This window comes from Rhinoderma darwinii, chromosome 1, assembly GCF_050947455.1.
Source record: "Rhinoderma darwinii isolate aRhiDar2 chromosome 1, aRhiDar2.hap1, whole genome shotgun sequence".
Lineage (NCBI taxonomy): Eukaryota > Metazoa > Chordata > Amphibia > Anura > Rhinodermatidae > Rhinoderma > Rhinoderma darwinii.
In genome coordinates, this window is record NC_134687.1 from 633822320 (window position 1) to 633838547 (window position 16228).

The 16228-nt window shown below is 42.1% G+C and overlaps 1 protein-coding gene across 1 annotated transcript in view; it reads left to right on the forward strand.

Annotated features, from left to right (window-relative positions):
- The window catches only part of LOC142654474 (uncharacterized), a 1458099-nt gene that overhangs the window by 4950 nt on the left and 1436921 nt on the right, over positions 1–16228 (forward strand). The window contains 6 exon segments of the mRNA XM_075828928.1: positions 13–147; positions 1568–1703; positions 3800–3973; positions 4049–4172; positions 6682–6779; positions 6945–7059. Of these exon segments, the coding sequence (XP_075685043.1) occupies positions 1626–1703; positions 3800–3973; positions 4049–4172; positions 6682–6779; positions 6945–7059 (589 nt within the window). The 5' untranslated portion in view covers positions 13–147; positions 1568–1625.

The window sequence follows — 16228 nt, forward strand, 5'->3', positions numbered from 1 at the left end:
CTTTGTTTATAGGTGTAGATATATTTGAAAAGTGAGAAGCTGAAGACATCTGAGCGGCAAACTGCAGAAACGGGCTGTGACCTGGAGAAGTCATCATAGAGGTCTGGACCGGATGGAGAAAAAGAACTAGAATCTGAGACGTCACCGGTGAGTCACTTAATGTAAATGTTTATTCTGCCTCTAATCAGCACTGTAGTCACTGTATGATCTGCAGCGAGATGATGGGTGGTATGATTATGATATGATTATTATTTTTTTGTGAAACAGCAACTCCCAGCATATCCTTACCATTGTTCGGCCCATGCTGGGAGCTGGAAACAATTTAGTGCAAACCTATATGGCCTATATAACCTATTATAGACTCCACGGTCCTTTCTTGTTTGGTTAAATATATATTGGGAGTACAGTCACTTTACAAGGGAGGATGTATTTTGCTAGATGATGCAGTATGTATGCCCTGTGTATAGGATTTATTATTATTATTATTTTCCTATATGGCAGGGGTTGTACTAAATTGAGCTGTATTTCTGCTGGTGCTGTATATATGTACTGAGCTTTGTTCTAGTGCTGTATTTATGCACTGAGCTTGGTTCTGGGGCTGTATTTATGTACTGAGCTTGGTTCTGGAGCTGTATATATGTAATGAGCTTTGTTCTGGTGCTGTGTATGCGTTTTGATCTTGTTCTGGTGCTGTATATATGTAATGAGCTTGGTTCTTCTGTAGTATATTGAACTATATTGCCTGTAAAATGTACAAATGTTTTTATTCTTGAGTTACATAAAAAAAAAATTGGAAAAGAAATCACACGTCATTGATTAGAAGAGAAAACAAACATGGCGAGGGGGAAGGAGGTGTTGGGGCGGGGGGGGGGGGGGGAAACCGAATCTTTGCCCCGGGTGCTGTAGAACCTAGCTACGCCTCTGGCAGCAGGTGTCAGATCTTCCTCTGCTCCGCTCCACCTGCGCTATAACATGATAAGAGATCACACTGCATGTTTCCTTTATATATAATGTCACCTCAGCTGCTGCAGAACCTTACAGTCCATATCAAACACTGACTGCATAGTGTGCACCACGTCATGTCAGCAATGTCTCCCCAGTACCCGCCATGTGTCAAGAGTCAGGTCTTCATTGTCTGGGTGGGGGAGATGTCTTTGATTTACTCTTCTCACCTGTGATATGTCATAAATGTCTGATATATGTGGATCCCACCTCTATGTTGAGAATGGGGGTCCCCAGGCCCGCCTGGTGAGGTGATGACTACATCCAGGTGGCGAATGAATGGAGAGGTGACCACACATGTGCACGACTCTCTCCATTCACTTGTATAGGAGGTCCAGAAACAGCCGAGCACGGCCAGAGGTGGAGCCGCATCTATCAGACATTTCTGGCATATCCTGGGGAGAAATGTCCGTGTTGGGAATACCCCTTTATTCCATGTGGTGACGGCTCTGAGAAGATGTTTCTCTCAATGATCAATAAGTGAGGTTCTGTATGTCACACATGATGTTGTCCCCTGTATGATTTCCATCTTCTCCTTTCTTCATAAACACGTCTGCTGTACTAGATCCTCCAGTTTTCTCATCTTCTCCACAACGTTCCTTCTCCTGAATGACCCACCAAGGATGGACAAGGACAGGAATGAGATGAGCATAAGAATATTAGACTTCACCTTGGAGATCATCTACCTGTTGAGCGGAGAGGTAAACTTTTCTACATTATAGAACAAGTCACACATAGGGAAGGGACAATAAGTAATAGGAAGAATCCAGTGTCCTGTATAACAGCGTTCGGACCTTCCAAGTGACGTCAAGAAGCCAACAGCAGAAAAGCTGAAGATCAGCCATCAATATGGTCAGTTATGTGTCATGTCACCAATGCAGCAACGGTAATGTTGTAGAGCAATGAGAATGACAAGTAGGAGGATCAGCATGACATCTATATAGAAACATAGAAGATGACGGCAGGAGGAGAGCACATGGTCCATCTAGTCCCCCCAATATTGTTTCCTTTAGTTTTCTTTTAGGATAGATCTATGTCTCTCCCCGGCAGGTTTACATTCACTTACTGCTGATTCTCCACCCACATCTGCTGGAAGTTTGCTCCGAGCATCTACTACTCTTTCAGTATAATAATTACATTTTCTTAAGAATAGGCCATCGATATCTGATCGTGGGGGTCTGAATCTTGTCCCCTCACCGATCAGCTGTTCTGAAGGGCCTGCTTGTGGACAGACTGAATAGTTCAGTGCCTGTGGGCTGGGTATATCCTGTAGGAGGAGTCACTTTTTTATTTCACAGTGTCTGGCCTCCTAAGGGCAACAGCATATACCCACTGTCTGTGTCCCCCAATGAACTGGATTTTACGGTGAGTACTCAAAAATCCTGTTTTTTTCTTCCCCCAAACAACTATTTTGAACCCCTTCCCGCCGCAGCCCTTTTTCAGATTATCATTTTCGTTATTTTTCCATTGATATAGTACTATGAGGGTTTGATTTTTGCGGGACGAGTTGTAGTTTTTCGTAGCACCATTTATTTTGATGTATAATGTACTAGAAAACGGGAAAAAAATTATTTGTGAGGTAGAAAATGAAAAAAACAGCGATTCCTCCATTGGTTTTTGCGCGCCGTTTTTACGGAATTCACTGTGCAGTGAAAACAACATGATGACTTTATTCTGTGGGTCAATACGATTATGGCGATGCCAAATATATAGTTTTTTCTGTATTTTACTACTTTTACAAGTAAAAACCTAAGTGTAAAGAAGAAAATTTATTTTGCGTCGCCAAATTCCGAGAGCCATAAGTTTTTTATTTTTCTGTATATTAAGTTCTATGAGGGCTTATTTTTTGCGGGATAAGCTGTGGTTTTTAATTATACCATTTTGGGGTACATGCGACGGTTTGATCACTTTTTATTTCATTTTTTGTGGGAGATGTGACCAAAAAATAGAGATTCTGGCGTTTACAATTATTTATTTTTTTACGGCGTTCACCGTGCGGGTTAAATAATGATATATTGTGATAGTTCAGACTTTTACGGACGCGGCGATACCAATTATGTTTATTTTTTTTTTTTACTATGCTCTAGGGGGAAAATGGGAAAAGTTTTTTTTTTTTTTTTTAAACTTTTAATATTTTTTTTTCCCCTAGGGGACTTCAACCAGCGATCGTTAGATCGCTTGCACGATATACTGCAATACTTATGTACTAGTATATCGTGATTCTGACAGGCATCTATTAAGCCCTGCGGAGGCGAACAAAGGTGCACAAAGATTGCAGAATTTGGGGCCTTCATTAGGCCCCCAGGCAGCCATAGCAGCCATCGCCCCTACGCCGATTGCGTTGCGGGGGGCGCGATAACTGTTAGAGGGGGTTGCCCCCCTCTTGCTAACTATTTAAATGCTGTGGTCGCTATTGACCGCAGCATTTAACCAGTTAAATGCGCGCGTTACTCTGAAGTGTCGGCTGTAACAAACAGCTGACACCCGCATCGTATGGAGCGGGTTCACTCCGTGAGCCCACTCCATACTTCCCCCTCCCTGACTTTGGTGTATGGATACGTCAAATGTCGGGAAGGGGTTAAGTCTCTCCTGAGAATTTTTATTCTTCAGACCTTCCACCATTCTTGTTGTCGTCTTTTGGCCTCGTTCTATTTTCTGAATGTCTTTTTGTAGGTGAGGTCTCCAGTATTACAGATGTGGGGTCACTAGAGCTCTATACAGCGGGGTCACAATCTCCCTCTTTCTACTGAGGGGGGATACTGTGTTCAGTTCTCTAAGTGTCTCTCTCCATACACAGGAGTACACAATAGTGAAGAAGACATCGGGTGACTGTACGACTCCCATCATCCATGAGTCCGGAGGATGGAGCAGTAGTCAGAGCCCCATCACAGAGCCTCCCCCTCACTCCCGGATACATGAGAAGAAGATCTTAGAACTGATCTACAAGATGACGGAGATGCTGACTGGAGAGGTGACACTGCTGGGAAATTTTACAGTAAGAGCACTGGAGGTGTCTGGGTGATGACTGTATCATTGTGTGTGTCAGGTTCCTATAAGGTGTCAGGATGTCACTGTCTATTTCTCCATGGAGGAGTGGGAGTATCTAGAAGGACACAAGGATCTGTACGAGGAGGCCATGATGGAGAACTACTGGCCGCCAACATCACAAGGTAAGAAGATCCAGGTTGCGTGGGAAACTAGGCATAGCGGAACGGTCATCCTTCGAGGAGCTCTTTAGAACAATGTCAGGCCTCATGCACATGTCAGTATTTTGATTCATTATTCGAAAGACAAAACCAGGAGTGGGCCCAAAACACAGAAGAGGTGCAAATCTTTCCACTATAGGTTTTCCTTGTTTATGTTCCACTACTGGATTTGGCTTCCAAAAACTGAAGCAGAATACTGACGTGTGGCCTAAGAGAACGTAAATTAGTGAAAGGAGGATGTGAAAGAGAATTTCTGGCTTAGGGGCTATTCACATCTGCGTTGTGTTATTCCATTGTTCTGCTCCGTCAGAGGATCAGAACAAGGGAATACCGGAAGCAAGGGTTACATTACACAATAGATATCGCCGGCAGAACCCATTGATTTCACCTGGGTTACGTCGGCTTTTCGTCGGGGTGTCCATGATTTTACCAGATCTCAATAGCTCAGTATGCTACGGTATTGTTTCTGGTAATCTCTGCCGGATCTGCGATGAAGTCTCCTAACGGAGCCTCCAACGCAGATGTGAACAGCCCCTTAAATTCAAAATAAGCAATAATTTAGAAATATTAGAAGAATTTCGAGCCTACTGTTCTATATTGTACACCTGTAGTTCGTCTTAGTCTCATGTAGAGCTTTGCTTATATTTAGAGAAGTTGTATTTATCAAAAATTTATGATTAACAAAACCTCGACTCCCGTATTTCCCTGGAGGAACAGCAGACGGCTATTTCCCAAATTATGTCAAAATTAGTAATGACATTTAGGTCCGTTTTAATAATGATACTTCGGTCCGCTTTAGTAATGAGATTAATGTCAGCTTTAGTAATGTGACTTAGGTCAGCTTTAGTAATGTGACTTAGGTCAGCTTTAGTAATGTGACTTAGGTCAGCTTTAGTAATGTGACTTAGGTCAGCTTTAGTAATGTGACTTAGGTCAGCTTTAGTAATGTGACTTAGGTCAGCTTTAGTAATGTGACTTAGGTCAGCTTTAGTAATGAGACTTAGGTCAGCTTTAGTAATGAGACTTAGGTCAGCTTTAGTAATGAGACTTAGGTCAGCTTTAGTAATGAGACTTAGGTCAGCTTTAGTAATGAGACTTAGGTCAGCTTTAGTAATGAGACTTAGGTCAGCTTTAGTAATGAGATTCTTCTATATCTTCTTAATGTAATAAATAGTTCATTTCAGGAGACAACACTTCCAGGGTCAATGAGTTAGGCACTATTACGCTTATTTTGAAATCCGATAAAGATCCTCTAGTTACCGATTCAAATAGACGCATCTTGCCATTGAAAAGTCCTGGCGAAACGGCTGATTTAATTCACCCTAACTATTATAAGCTATGATCAAAAAGGATTTATGCCTTCTAAATCAACCACTAGTAATATAAGAAAATGATTTGTTCTTCTAAAGCTCAGAAGGGGTGGGGGTGGGTCTGCGCTATCACTCAAAGCTGCCAAAGCATTTGACAGCGTCGATTGGCGGTACATGAGGACTGTCTACATGTCTTTTTGCTTTGGGGAGACCTTTTTGACCTGGTTAAAGATTTTGTATAATAACCCCTCTGCGCCTTTTATCTTTGGACTCGGGGCACTTCAGGGGTGTCCACTGTCACCCATGTTATTTGCTGTAGCACTTGAACTTCTTGTGATTTGTAATCGCAGTGATTGACACATTGTGGGATTTAAATAAAGATCAGTTGAGGATATTTCACTTTAATCTGATGACATCCTTCTATATCGGAATAACCCTAAACTATCGATTCCAATTGTTATGTCCCAATGAGAATTATTTGCTAAATTATCAGGTTTATATATAAATTGGTCTATGTGTGTCGTACTTCTAATTCTCAAAGTTGAACTGGGCTTCGATACGCTAGACCAAATAAAATCACAGATTAAGTACCTAGGAATTAATATCCCCTCAAACCTTCGTGACTACAAAAAAATTCAATCTTCATCCCATACTAGCTCTGATCAGGAATAAAATATCAATCTGGAGAAAACCTAGTCTCGCATTAATGGCCGGAGTTAGTGCTGTCCTTAATGATTGCTTCTAGGCTTTTATTAGAAATGAACGATTTACTCTAGGATAAAAAAAAACCTCAGGATAAAACAAACTTTTCTCCAACATACAATAGAAAAAGGGGGATAAATTTACCAAACTTTTAAACTTTACTTCGTAGCCTATCTGCGCATTGCAGAATCACATTTTATTCTTAGGGCACTTCTCTTCTATAATAAATTGTGATTACAGTTCAATACTGTGGTGGAGCAGGGAGTCGTCGGCTTCCTGCCCCACCATTTTGTCTAGCCTGCAGCCCACCAAGCGCTGGGACTGTGGCACAGGTGGTAAAAAGCAAAACATTGTCATTAACTCTGATAAATAAACATAGAATTGAAGGTGTATAGAGAAGTATCTGATATATAGACAGGTATACAGTAGTCATGTATTCAGTCACTGTGTGTTTCCTACAGATGGATCCAGTAGGAGAAATCCACCACAGAGATGTCCCAGTCCCCTGTATTCCCAGGACTGTCCAGAGGAAAATCACAATGTCGCAGAGAATCATCAGGTAGATGAAGCTGAGCCCTATACCAGATCTATATAGGGGGATGTGGAGCTTTTTGGTCCTGCGTCATAGATGTGGTCATAAGTTTTGGCGGTTTCTTATGTTGATCTGTTAGATTCTTCGCACTCTCTCCTGTATTGTACTGAATTGTTACATATGTGAAATCAGGGGGAAGATCTGAACAATATTAAAGTGGAGGATGAAGCAGAAGAAGAGCGCGTGAGTGGCGATCAACCGTGTAAGAGTGAAGTGGAGGAGGAAATTCCAGGAGGTGCTACCACAGGTAAGTAATAATGAATTTAGAAAGTGAATTGGGAGGTTTGTTAAGGTGAGGTTCCTCCTCCTCCTTATGACAGAACAGGAAAAACAGAAATGACGATGCAGATGTGAACAGAGCATTACGTTTTTTGTCATTCATTTTTATCAAATAATAGTCAATAAACCGTATAAAACATACACATACTTGTTACTCCCATACTCCAAACAACCCATACAATAAAGTTGTATCAATGTTAAATGGGACCTGCCGGCTCTCATGACATGTCTATTTTAGTAAATCTGATATAACAATTCTGGAGAATATTTTCCTAGAACTCTGTTGTGCCGTTCCTCTGTTACTCCTCCTAGAAAAGTATAAAATTGACAACTGGGTGTTACCAGTTTAGGGTGTGTACTTATACAGACTAAAACTGTAAAGTCAGTGCTGACAGATGGGTACTGGGGGATCCACAAGACAAGGGGATCCACAAGATCTCCAGACTGTGGTTTGTCAAGACATGTCGTCCGATATAGAGCCCCAAACTGGTGTAAAACGGGCCTGAGAGAGTAGGCGTCTTTTCAGAAACAGACGCCCATGAGTTTGGCCAGAAAAAAAATAACTGACAGTACCACAGCCTACAAGCGTGTACTGAGTCACCAGGATAGATGGATTGTCTTTTGTCTTGATCCGCCTAAACAAACCAGGAGAGATAAGGCAGGAGAGGGTAGATTCACCATAGGAAGACTTAGGTAGATCCTACTGTCATGTAGGTGACAGAGAGAGCTGGACGTGGCTTTTTGCTCTACAACCTGGCTACTCTCACAATTCTCTAAGGTGCGGTCACTTATATGGTCCAAGTTGGCGACCACGGAGGCATTATCATACTAGATGGGAATGGACGCCCCTAACGAGGGGAGTACAGAAAAGAAGGAACGGGAACAAGATTGGCCTACCTTGTAGAAGAAAGTGTTTGGGATAAGAGTGATCCAAGAGTCCCAAAGAGAACTGGCCTGCCCAAAACCTGAGCAATTCTGAGTGGAGGCTGATCCCCATGTAGCGGTGGCTGGGGCAAGCTCCGGTTGCCAGTAACATCCCAGAGTTATCTTGTATAAAGAGGAGCCTCGCTGTTTATTATTGCAGAGGGAAATTAAGAGGTGCACCATCACCTGGATGGCTCCGGGAAAGGGATAGTGGTAGCCGGAACCAGGGAGAAACTGGCAGGTCTGCCATGGGCGAATCAGACCTCTTGGCCAGGAGGTCTATAGATCCAGACAGTCAGAGTGACCAATAGGCTACAGTAGAGCTCAATACCAATGTAAGAAAGGAGCCCTGGGGTTTAATCCAGTGCTGGACCATTTAGCCGCGCTAGGCTAAGCCTCATGACTGACCCTCTGGGCAATGGCTAAAGTGGGAGGAATGCAGCCTAGTAGACCACAGAGAAAACAAAACGCCCCTACATTTTTTGTCCCTGCCACATCCGCCGGCTAAGTTGTGGAGTGTCGGACCACAGGGCTTCCCAGAGGGACGGAAAGGTGGTGGCGGGACTATGGCTCAATGTGCAATCAGACTACAAAATAACACTCCCATACGGAGGCTTGTGTGGAGGATAGGTGCTGCCGGATGCCCTGAAGGAAAGCTGCCACCCAGACTTTTGCAGGATGTGGTGATACCAATTATGTGTCGTTTTTTTTTTGTTTTTTTTTAGTTTTTCCATAGTAGAACATTGTGTAAGTGAGAAATAAGTTGTGTGTGTTTTTTTTTTTTGTAAAGCACTTAGATGCTTGAGTCGGCATTGACCGTGGGGTTAAAAGGCTAGGTTGTGGAGTCATAAAAAAGAGACTCCCATATGTGACAAGTATTCATTCTGATTGATAAGGGGGGGGGCCTGATATAAATAAAAGTTCATGTTACCCCCCCCCCCCCGGGTCATCTGCAGCCAAAGGTACAGGAGGATGCATTCAGCAGGAAACTCGGTGAAGATGTGTTTGTTTTTTTGTTTTGTTTTTAGTTTTGGGGTAATCCAATCTTCCAGATTCATAATTATTAGGATGCTCCTATTTCACATTTAATTTTTGTACATACAAAGATGTTTCGGTGATGATCTCCTGCACTCAGAGGCCACTTCACTAGGTCCACCTTTTTAGTTCTTCATATGACCCTCTTTCCCCTTAGAACAGCCTGAATTCTCAGTAGAATGATATAGCAACATAACAATGTACTGGAAACCTTTATCACAGATTGTGATTGATAACCATGGTCGAAAATCACATTCAACAGCGGGAACACAGAGTGGTAGAACTGTTTAGGGGGCCCCGTTCCAGTGATAGGTGCGGGTCCTAGAGGTGGGACCCGCATCTATCTGACATTTATGACATATCCTGTGCATATACCATAAATGTCCCTGATGGGAAAACCCCTTTAAAGAAAGAAGTACCTTATGGTGCAAAAATCCCAATAACTGTAGAGAAAATCGATACAGGTGTAAGAGTACCCTCACCTGGGATAGTTGTGCGGTATCCAGGCACAACTCTGATTAAGCGCAAGGAATGATGTAGATACTTCTGCTTCCTAACCGGTAGGACAACAAAGCTCCACCATGTCGTTTTGCATTGAAATCGGAAAAATTGGAAAACCAAATAGTGCTACTTCATCAAGATAAAAGGTCCTCAAGCTCGTTAGTAGTAATTAAACTTTTAATAAGGTGACGCGTTTCGACACCGGACCAACGTCTTTATCTGACTATATACATAAAAAACCACAGACAATGTGGTTTATATACATACATTTTTTTTTTAGAAGAACCATACATGCAGTAGATTACAGCTATAGAACAATACATTTTCAGTATATAGATATAGAGCATACATGTAATACATTTAAAATTGTAAGATATAAATACAATCCATTCGGAAAGACCCTTTTCAATTTTTTCACAATTTCTTATGTTGAGGCCTTGTGCTGATATAAAATAAAAATAATGTTTTTTCCCCATCATTCAATACCCCATAATGACAAAGTGAAATCAGAATGTTAGTAATCTTTGCTAATTTATTGAAAAGGAAATACTAAAATATTGAATTGACATAATTATTCAGACCCTTTACTCAGTACTTAGGTGAAGCACCTTTAGCAGTGATAACAACCTCCAGTCTTCCTGATGCCACAAGGTTTGCACACCTGGATTTGGGGATTTTCTGCCATTCTTCTCAAGCTCCGTCAGGTTGGATGGAGACGTCGGTGGACAGCCATTTTCAGGTCTCTCCAGAGATGTTCAATTGCATTCAAGTCAGGGCCACTCAAGGACATTCACAGAGTTGTCCCCCCGCCACTCCTCTGTTGTCTTGGCTGTGTGATAGGGTCATTGTCTTTTTAGAAGGTGAACCTTCGGCCCAGTCTGATGTCCAGAGCACTCTGGATCAGGTTTTCATTAAGAATATATCTGTACTTTGCTCCATTCATCTTTCCCTCAACCCTGACCAGTCTCCCTGTCCCAGCCGCTGATAAACACCCCCACAGCATGATGCTGCCACCACCACGCTTCACTGTAGGGATGGTATTGGGTTGGTGGTCAGCAGTGCCTGGTTTCCTCCAGACATGACGCTTAGAATTGAGGCCAAAACTTTCAAGAGTGTACATCGCCTTTTAAAAAGAGAGCAATCGAAACCAGGATGCACCTTCATAGTCTCGGGAAATTTTAAACAAAAAGTGACATTTTTAAAAGGTATTTTCAGCTTTACATTTTTGTGAACCGTCACACTTCGTCCTCTACATGAAATGCAGGAGTTGCTTTCCTGTGTTTATTAGCAGCCTGTTTAAATAGTTTTTTTTTAACCACTTAATGACTGATCTTTTTCCGGTTGACGTAGCCAAGTACGAAGATGGCAGACCTGGAGGGGTGGGCAGAACGACGGGAAGTTGGAGGGGGCCGCCCCTCTCTTTCTAACACCTTAGATGCAGCGGTCGCGATTTGACCATGGCCTCTAAGGAATTGAACAGCCAGAATCAAAGTGATCTTTGATTCCGCCCGTGGAGCTCCATACTTCCCTTTAACACGTATCGCATACATGGATGTGATAAGGAGTTAAGCTCCGTACAAACGCTCAACAATCTTTTCTTGAACACTTTGTATAGTTTTCAAGCATTCAGTCACTGATGGAAATTGGTAAACCAAAACCAATGATGATGGGTGAGGGCCTGTAATCGCATAGAAAGGACTTTGTGATTGTTGAACTATGCTCAGAGTTATTATACGCATAAACTCCGCTGTGGGTAAGTAATCCAGCCAGTCATCCTGAAGATCACTTTTGAAGGTTCTGTTCAAGACTGATTTAGTTTTTTGAGTTTGTCCATTTGATATTTACTCTCGTTCCAAGAGCAGAGCAAAAACTTTTCCAGAATTTGGAAGTGAACTGTACCCCTCGATCAGAGATCACATTATTTGGAATGCCATGTCATTTGGACACTTCCCGAATCATTAGTTCAGCAGCTTTTTTCCACTGTGGACATTGCCTTGATTGGGAAAAAATTGTCCATCTTCGTGAAACGGTCTACAACAACCAGGAAGGTGTTCATTCCTTTGGAAGGCGGTAGATAAACCGCAGAATCCAAAGAAAGGGAGCTCCAAAGGCAAGATGGAATGGGGAGTGGTTGTTATAAAATTTGAGAAAAGCGTGGAGTTTTATTTTGAGCACAAATCACACATGAAGAAACCTATTTTTGGATATTTTTCTTGAAGCTTGGCCACCAAAAGGAACGGGAAAGTTCTTGAGTCTTTTTAATGCATAAATGGATAAAGTGTTAGCTTTACCATTTTTAGATCCATGTTAAGGAGTATTCTTAAAATTAAATCGCAAAAAGACTAAAGCGCCTTCTTGCTTGTCTGGAAGATAATCCTTTGGCATCACGGATGAATTCCAGATTTCTATGAGCAGTAAATACTGTTCCGGGATTAGCATTTCACGGCAAAAGATTTTTCCACTCAGAAAATTCATTATCTATTGCTAGCAGTGTCCCAATTCGCGCTGATTGTGTTGTTACCCACCTCGCCATGCTCCAGCATTTTTCTTGTGGCGGTCACATTATGGCGCTAGGCTATTGGTGCGCCAATGGTGTCACTGAAAGAACATAATTTAAACCTGCTTACCTCCTTTGCTTCCCTTGCTTTTTTGGAAATGTGACCACATCCTACTGCTAGAGTTTGTGTTAATTAACTCTTTTAATGCCGCATTGCAGCCATGCATTTCATTGGCTGATTTCATCGTGTGGTTATTCTGGTGTGCTATTTAAAACCAGTCTGGGCATTCACTCATTGTCTGAGCGCCCGTGTTATTTCTTTAACTTCTATGTCCGTTCTTGATCACTACCTCAAGCCGTCTGTGACCTGCGTTACTCTTACGCCTGTTACTATGTGCAGCTTCCAGCTCATCTCTTCTCTCCGGTCCAAGACTTCTCATCTGTCGTTGCAGCATCCGGCTGCCAGTACCAAACTGTCTGCAGCCACAGAGATCCACATCTCCAGCCTCGTGGTACATGACAATCCGTTCTTTATTTCTGTTATCATAGTTCATTTCAAATGAGAATATTTTGAAGAGAAGAAATAAGCCCAAGGATGCAACAACATCTTCTCTCCTGGCCGCTGAGACATGACTTCCCCCATTGCAGAATCGGGTGCATCAACCTTGACAGTGAAAGGAAACCCTGGAGATGAATTAATATGGACGCTGATGTAAAGAGTCTTCAATTTAATCAAAACATCCGGAGCCAAAATGTTTAAAAGGGGCTGTGGCATTACAAAGTCTGAAAAACATTACAAGATACTGTGTCCACACCGTGTCCTGAAGGCAGTCCTCCATCAATCCCCTGGGCGGATTTAAACATTGTTGTCTGCTTTTCTTAGACCAAGCTTTGTAAATTATTTTATCTATACGAAGGCTTTCAAGTAATTCTGGAAATTAAAGGGAGAGATTGATTTTTAGCTGCGATGTTATCCCTATAGTTCAATGCAGGGACATAAGGTGAAATCTTCTCTACAAAGAACAAAAATGTCGATAGCCATATAAAGCCTTTGTTCAAAGTATCATCCAAATATGTAAGGCTTTCAGTTCTGGTTCAGAAAGAGTGTAGATACAACCAGGGCCGATTCTAGCTTTTCTGCTGCCTGAGGTGGAAATGGCAATGGCGCCCCCCCCACCCACAAAAAAAAAAAACTGAACTAAGAAACAACTTGTAAAACTAAACAAAAAAATTAAAACTGTGTAAACGAAAAAACACATTATTGAACATCATTGTTATAAGCTGCAAGGTCTCATGATGCTACGGGCAATTGTATATTAAATATCCCTATATTGCCCCAGCTATAAGTACTAGTAAAATGACCAGGGCAGCGTGTATCCAAAATGCAATCACAGAAATGAAACAAAAAATGTCTGTGTTCAAACTTGTCAGGGCCCCTTTAATTGCTCTGTACAGTCACTATAGTAACGCATGCGGCACTTTACAGACAGTATAGTAACGCACGCTGCACTTTCTGTCCACGTCTGTTGGACCTGTACAGCCAATCTGTAATATTTGTAAACCAAAACTACACAGACCGGACTAGGAATGAATGTAATCATCGAGCCAGTAATATAATCTGAAAACGATTCACTGCATGTTCAGGCCTTACAGCGGTCATCCCAAGATTAAATGTTATCCCCTCTCTACAGGATAGGAGATAAGATGCTGATCAGTTGGGTTCCCTTGTACCCCTGAGTTAATGACACTGCAGGTCAAGCACACACACTGCCGCTCCAGTTACTCAGGGGTACAAGGGACCACCGTTCTAGTTATCAGTGGGGGTCCTAGTGGTCGGACCCCCACCGATCAGCATGTTATGTCCTATCCTGTAGACTGGATAACATTTAATCTTGGAACAACCCCTTTAACTGCAAGGGGCAAACATGTATATTTAGAAAAGGCATATGGAACAGTAGCAAAGCAAAAAATAAACTGCGCACAACCTATAAATAAATATGTACCAGCAGTGACTATACCGCACATATAAATATATACCAGCAGTGACTATACCGCACATATAAATATATACCAGCAGTGACTATACCGCACAGATACATGTATACCAGCAGTGTATATACCGCACAGATCCATATATAGCAGCAATGACTATACCGCACATATAAATATATACCAGCAGTGACTATACCGCACAGATCTATGTATACCAGCAGTGATTATACCGCACAGATACATGTATACCAGCAGTGAATATACCGCACAGATCCATATATAGCAGCAGTGACTATACCGCACATATAAATATATACAAGCAGTGAATGTCATCAGCCACAGTCCGCACTTCTCCTCCTCCTCTCATCCAATAACGTGGAGGCTGAGGAGAGATGCGGGTGCAGAGTTGCCATATTCACTGGTTAGACACGCTCTCTGGATCGTGGTCCGCAGGGGCGTGCACTTCTCCTCTGCAAGCTCTGTTGTGAACCTGTGATATTCTGCGCACAGGGGCGGTAATAGGATTGAAATCTAGGGCAGGGGTGGAAAAAACAAACTATGAACAGACCCTATTTTGCCCCCCCCCCCCCTATTGAACTCTGCTACCTGTCAACGGAAAAATCATCTATCAGAGGGAAAAATATTTCCCGATGAGTACAAGAGAGCCTCATCTGGGGATTAGACTTTCTCGTACTCCACTATGGGGAAACATTTTTTCCCTCTGGCGGATGACTTTTCAGTTGACAGGAAGCAGAGTTACATGAAGGGAAATAATTTTTCCTGGACCTCTAGTTTCTATTGTGGCGCAGGGGAGAAAAAAAGTATAGGTTTTATATTTTTAATATTGCTAACTTTTTTATTTTTTTGCTATGTTCGGTTGGACCATTTAGACTAAGTCATAGATTAGTTGGGCTACTTCGATGTACGTTTTTTTTGTGTTTTTTTTTTAAAAATAAAATGGTAAAAGAAGGTTGTGGGGGGGGGAGTTTTTATTTCAACAAAAAATGTTTTCTTATGTGTTTTTTTTTTTTTTTTTTTGTTTTTTTTTTTTAAATTATATTACCGCCTTTGTAATGGCCACTGTCTGCTTGACAGCGTCCACAGTAAGGCAGGGCTTAGCGTTAGCCAGTAAAGAGGCTAACCGTAAACCCCCATTATTACCCGGTTACCCACAGCCACCAGGGCTACCGGGAAGAGCCGGGTACCACCCAGTACCTGACCATCTGTAGTGATGGTTGGGTACTGGAGCGACTGCAGGCTGATATTATAAGACTGGGAGGGACAAAAACCCAAAAGGACCACGGTTTTTTGTTTCCCCACCCTGGTAATGCTAGGCTGCTGCTGTGTTGTATCTGGCTGGTTATGAAAAATGGGGGGACCCCACTTTGTTTTTCAAAAAAATAAATAGTTGACAAAAAACTACGTGGGTTCCCCCTAATTTTTCATAACCAGCCAGAAACAACATAACAGCAGCAGCCTAGCATTACCAGGATGGGAAGGGCCAAGGTTTCTGTCCTTTCCCAGCTTGATAATACCAGCCTGCGCCCGCCCCAGTGCCCGTCCATTGCTACAGATGGTCGGGTACTGGATTGCACCCGGCACCCCTGGTGGCGGTGGGTCCCAATGTAATAATGGGTGGTTAATGTCAGCCTTTTTACTGGCTAACGCTAAGCCCCGCCTTAGTAATGGAGGTCAACAATCAGACAACTGCCATTACTAAGGTGGTAATAAAGTATTAAAAAAACACACAAAATATTTTTTTTTTATTGAAGTAAAAACGCCCCCACACACACCTCTTTGACCATTTTATATGAAAAAAAAAATGAAGTGTAAATCATCGATGTAGTCCAGCAAATCCTTGACGTATTCCAAACGGTTCAGCGGAACCTGCAAAACAAAAATTTACAATAAGCAAAATAAAAAAAACTTATACTCACTCACAGGAGTCTTCTGTCTTCTCCCCTGTGCCGCAATAGAAACTAGAGGTCAATGAACTGCAATTTCTATGGTGGCGCACAGGACCTAGAGATGCCCCAAAAATATTAATAGATAATTCTGGCCCATCTGGGAGGTCCTGTGCGCCAGAAAAATGCAGGGACTTCTCTAATAAAAATTATAACACCTTTCTTTTAAAGTGTAACTAAATTTTTAAAAACTTTTGACATGTCACACTTACATGTCAGAAGTT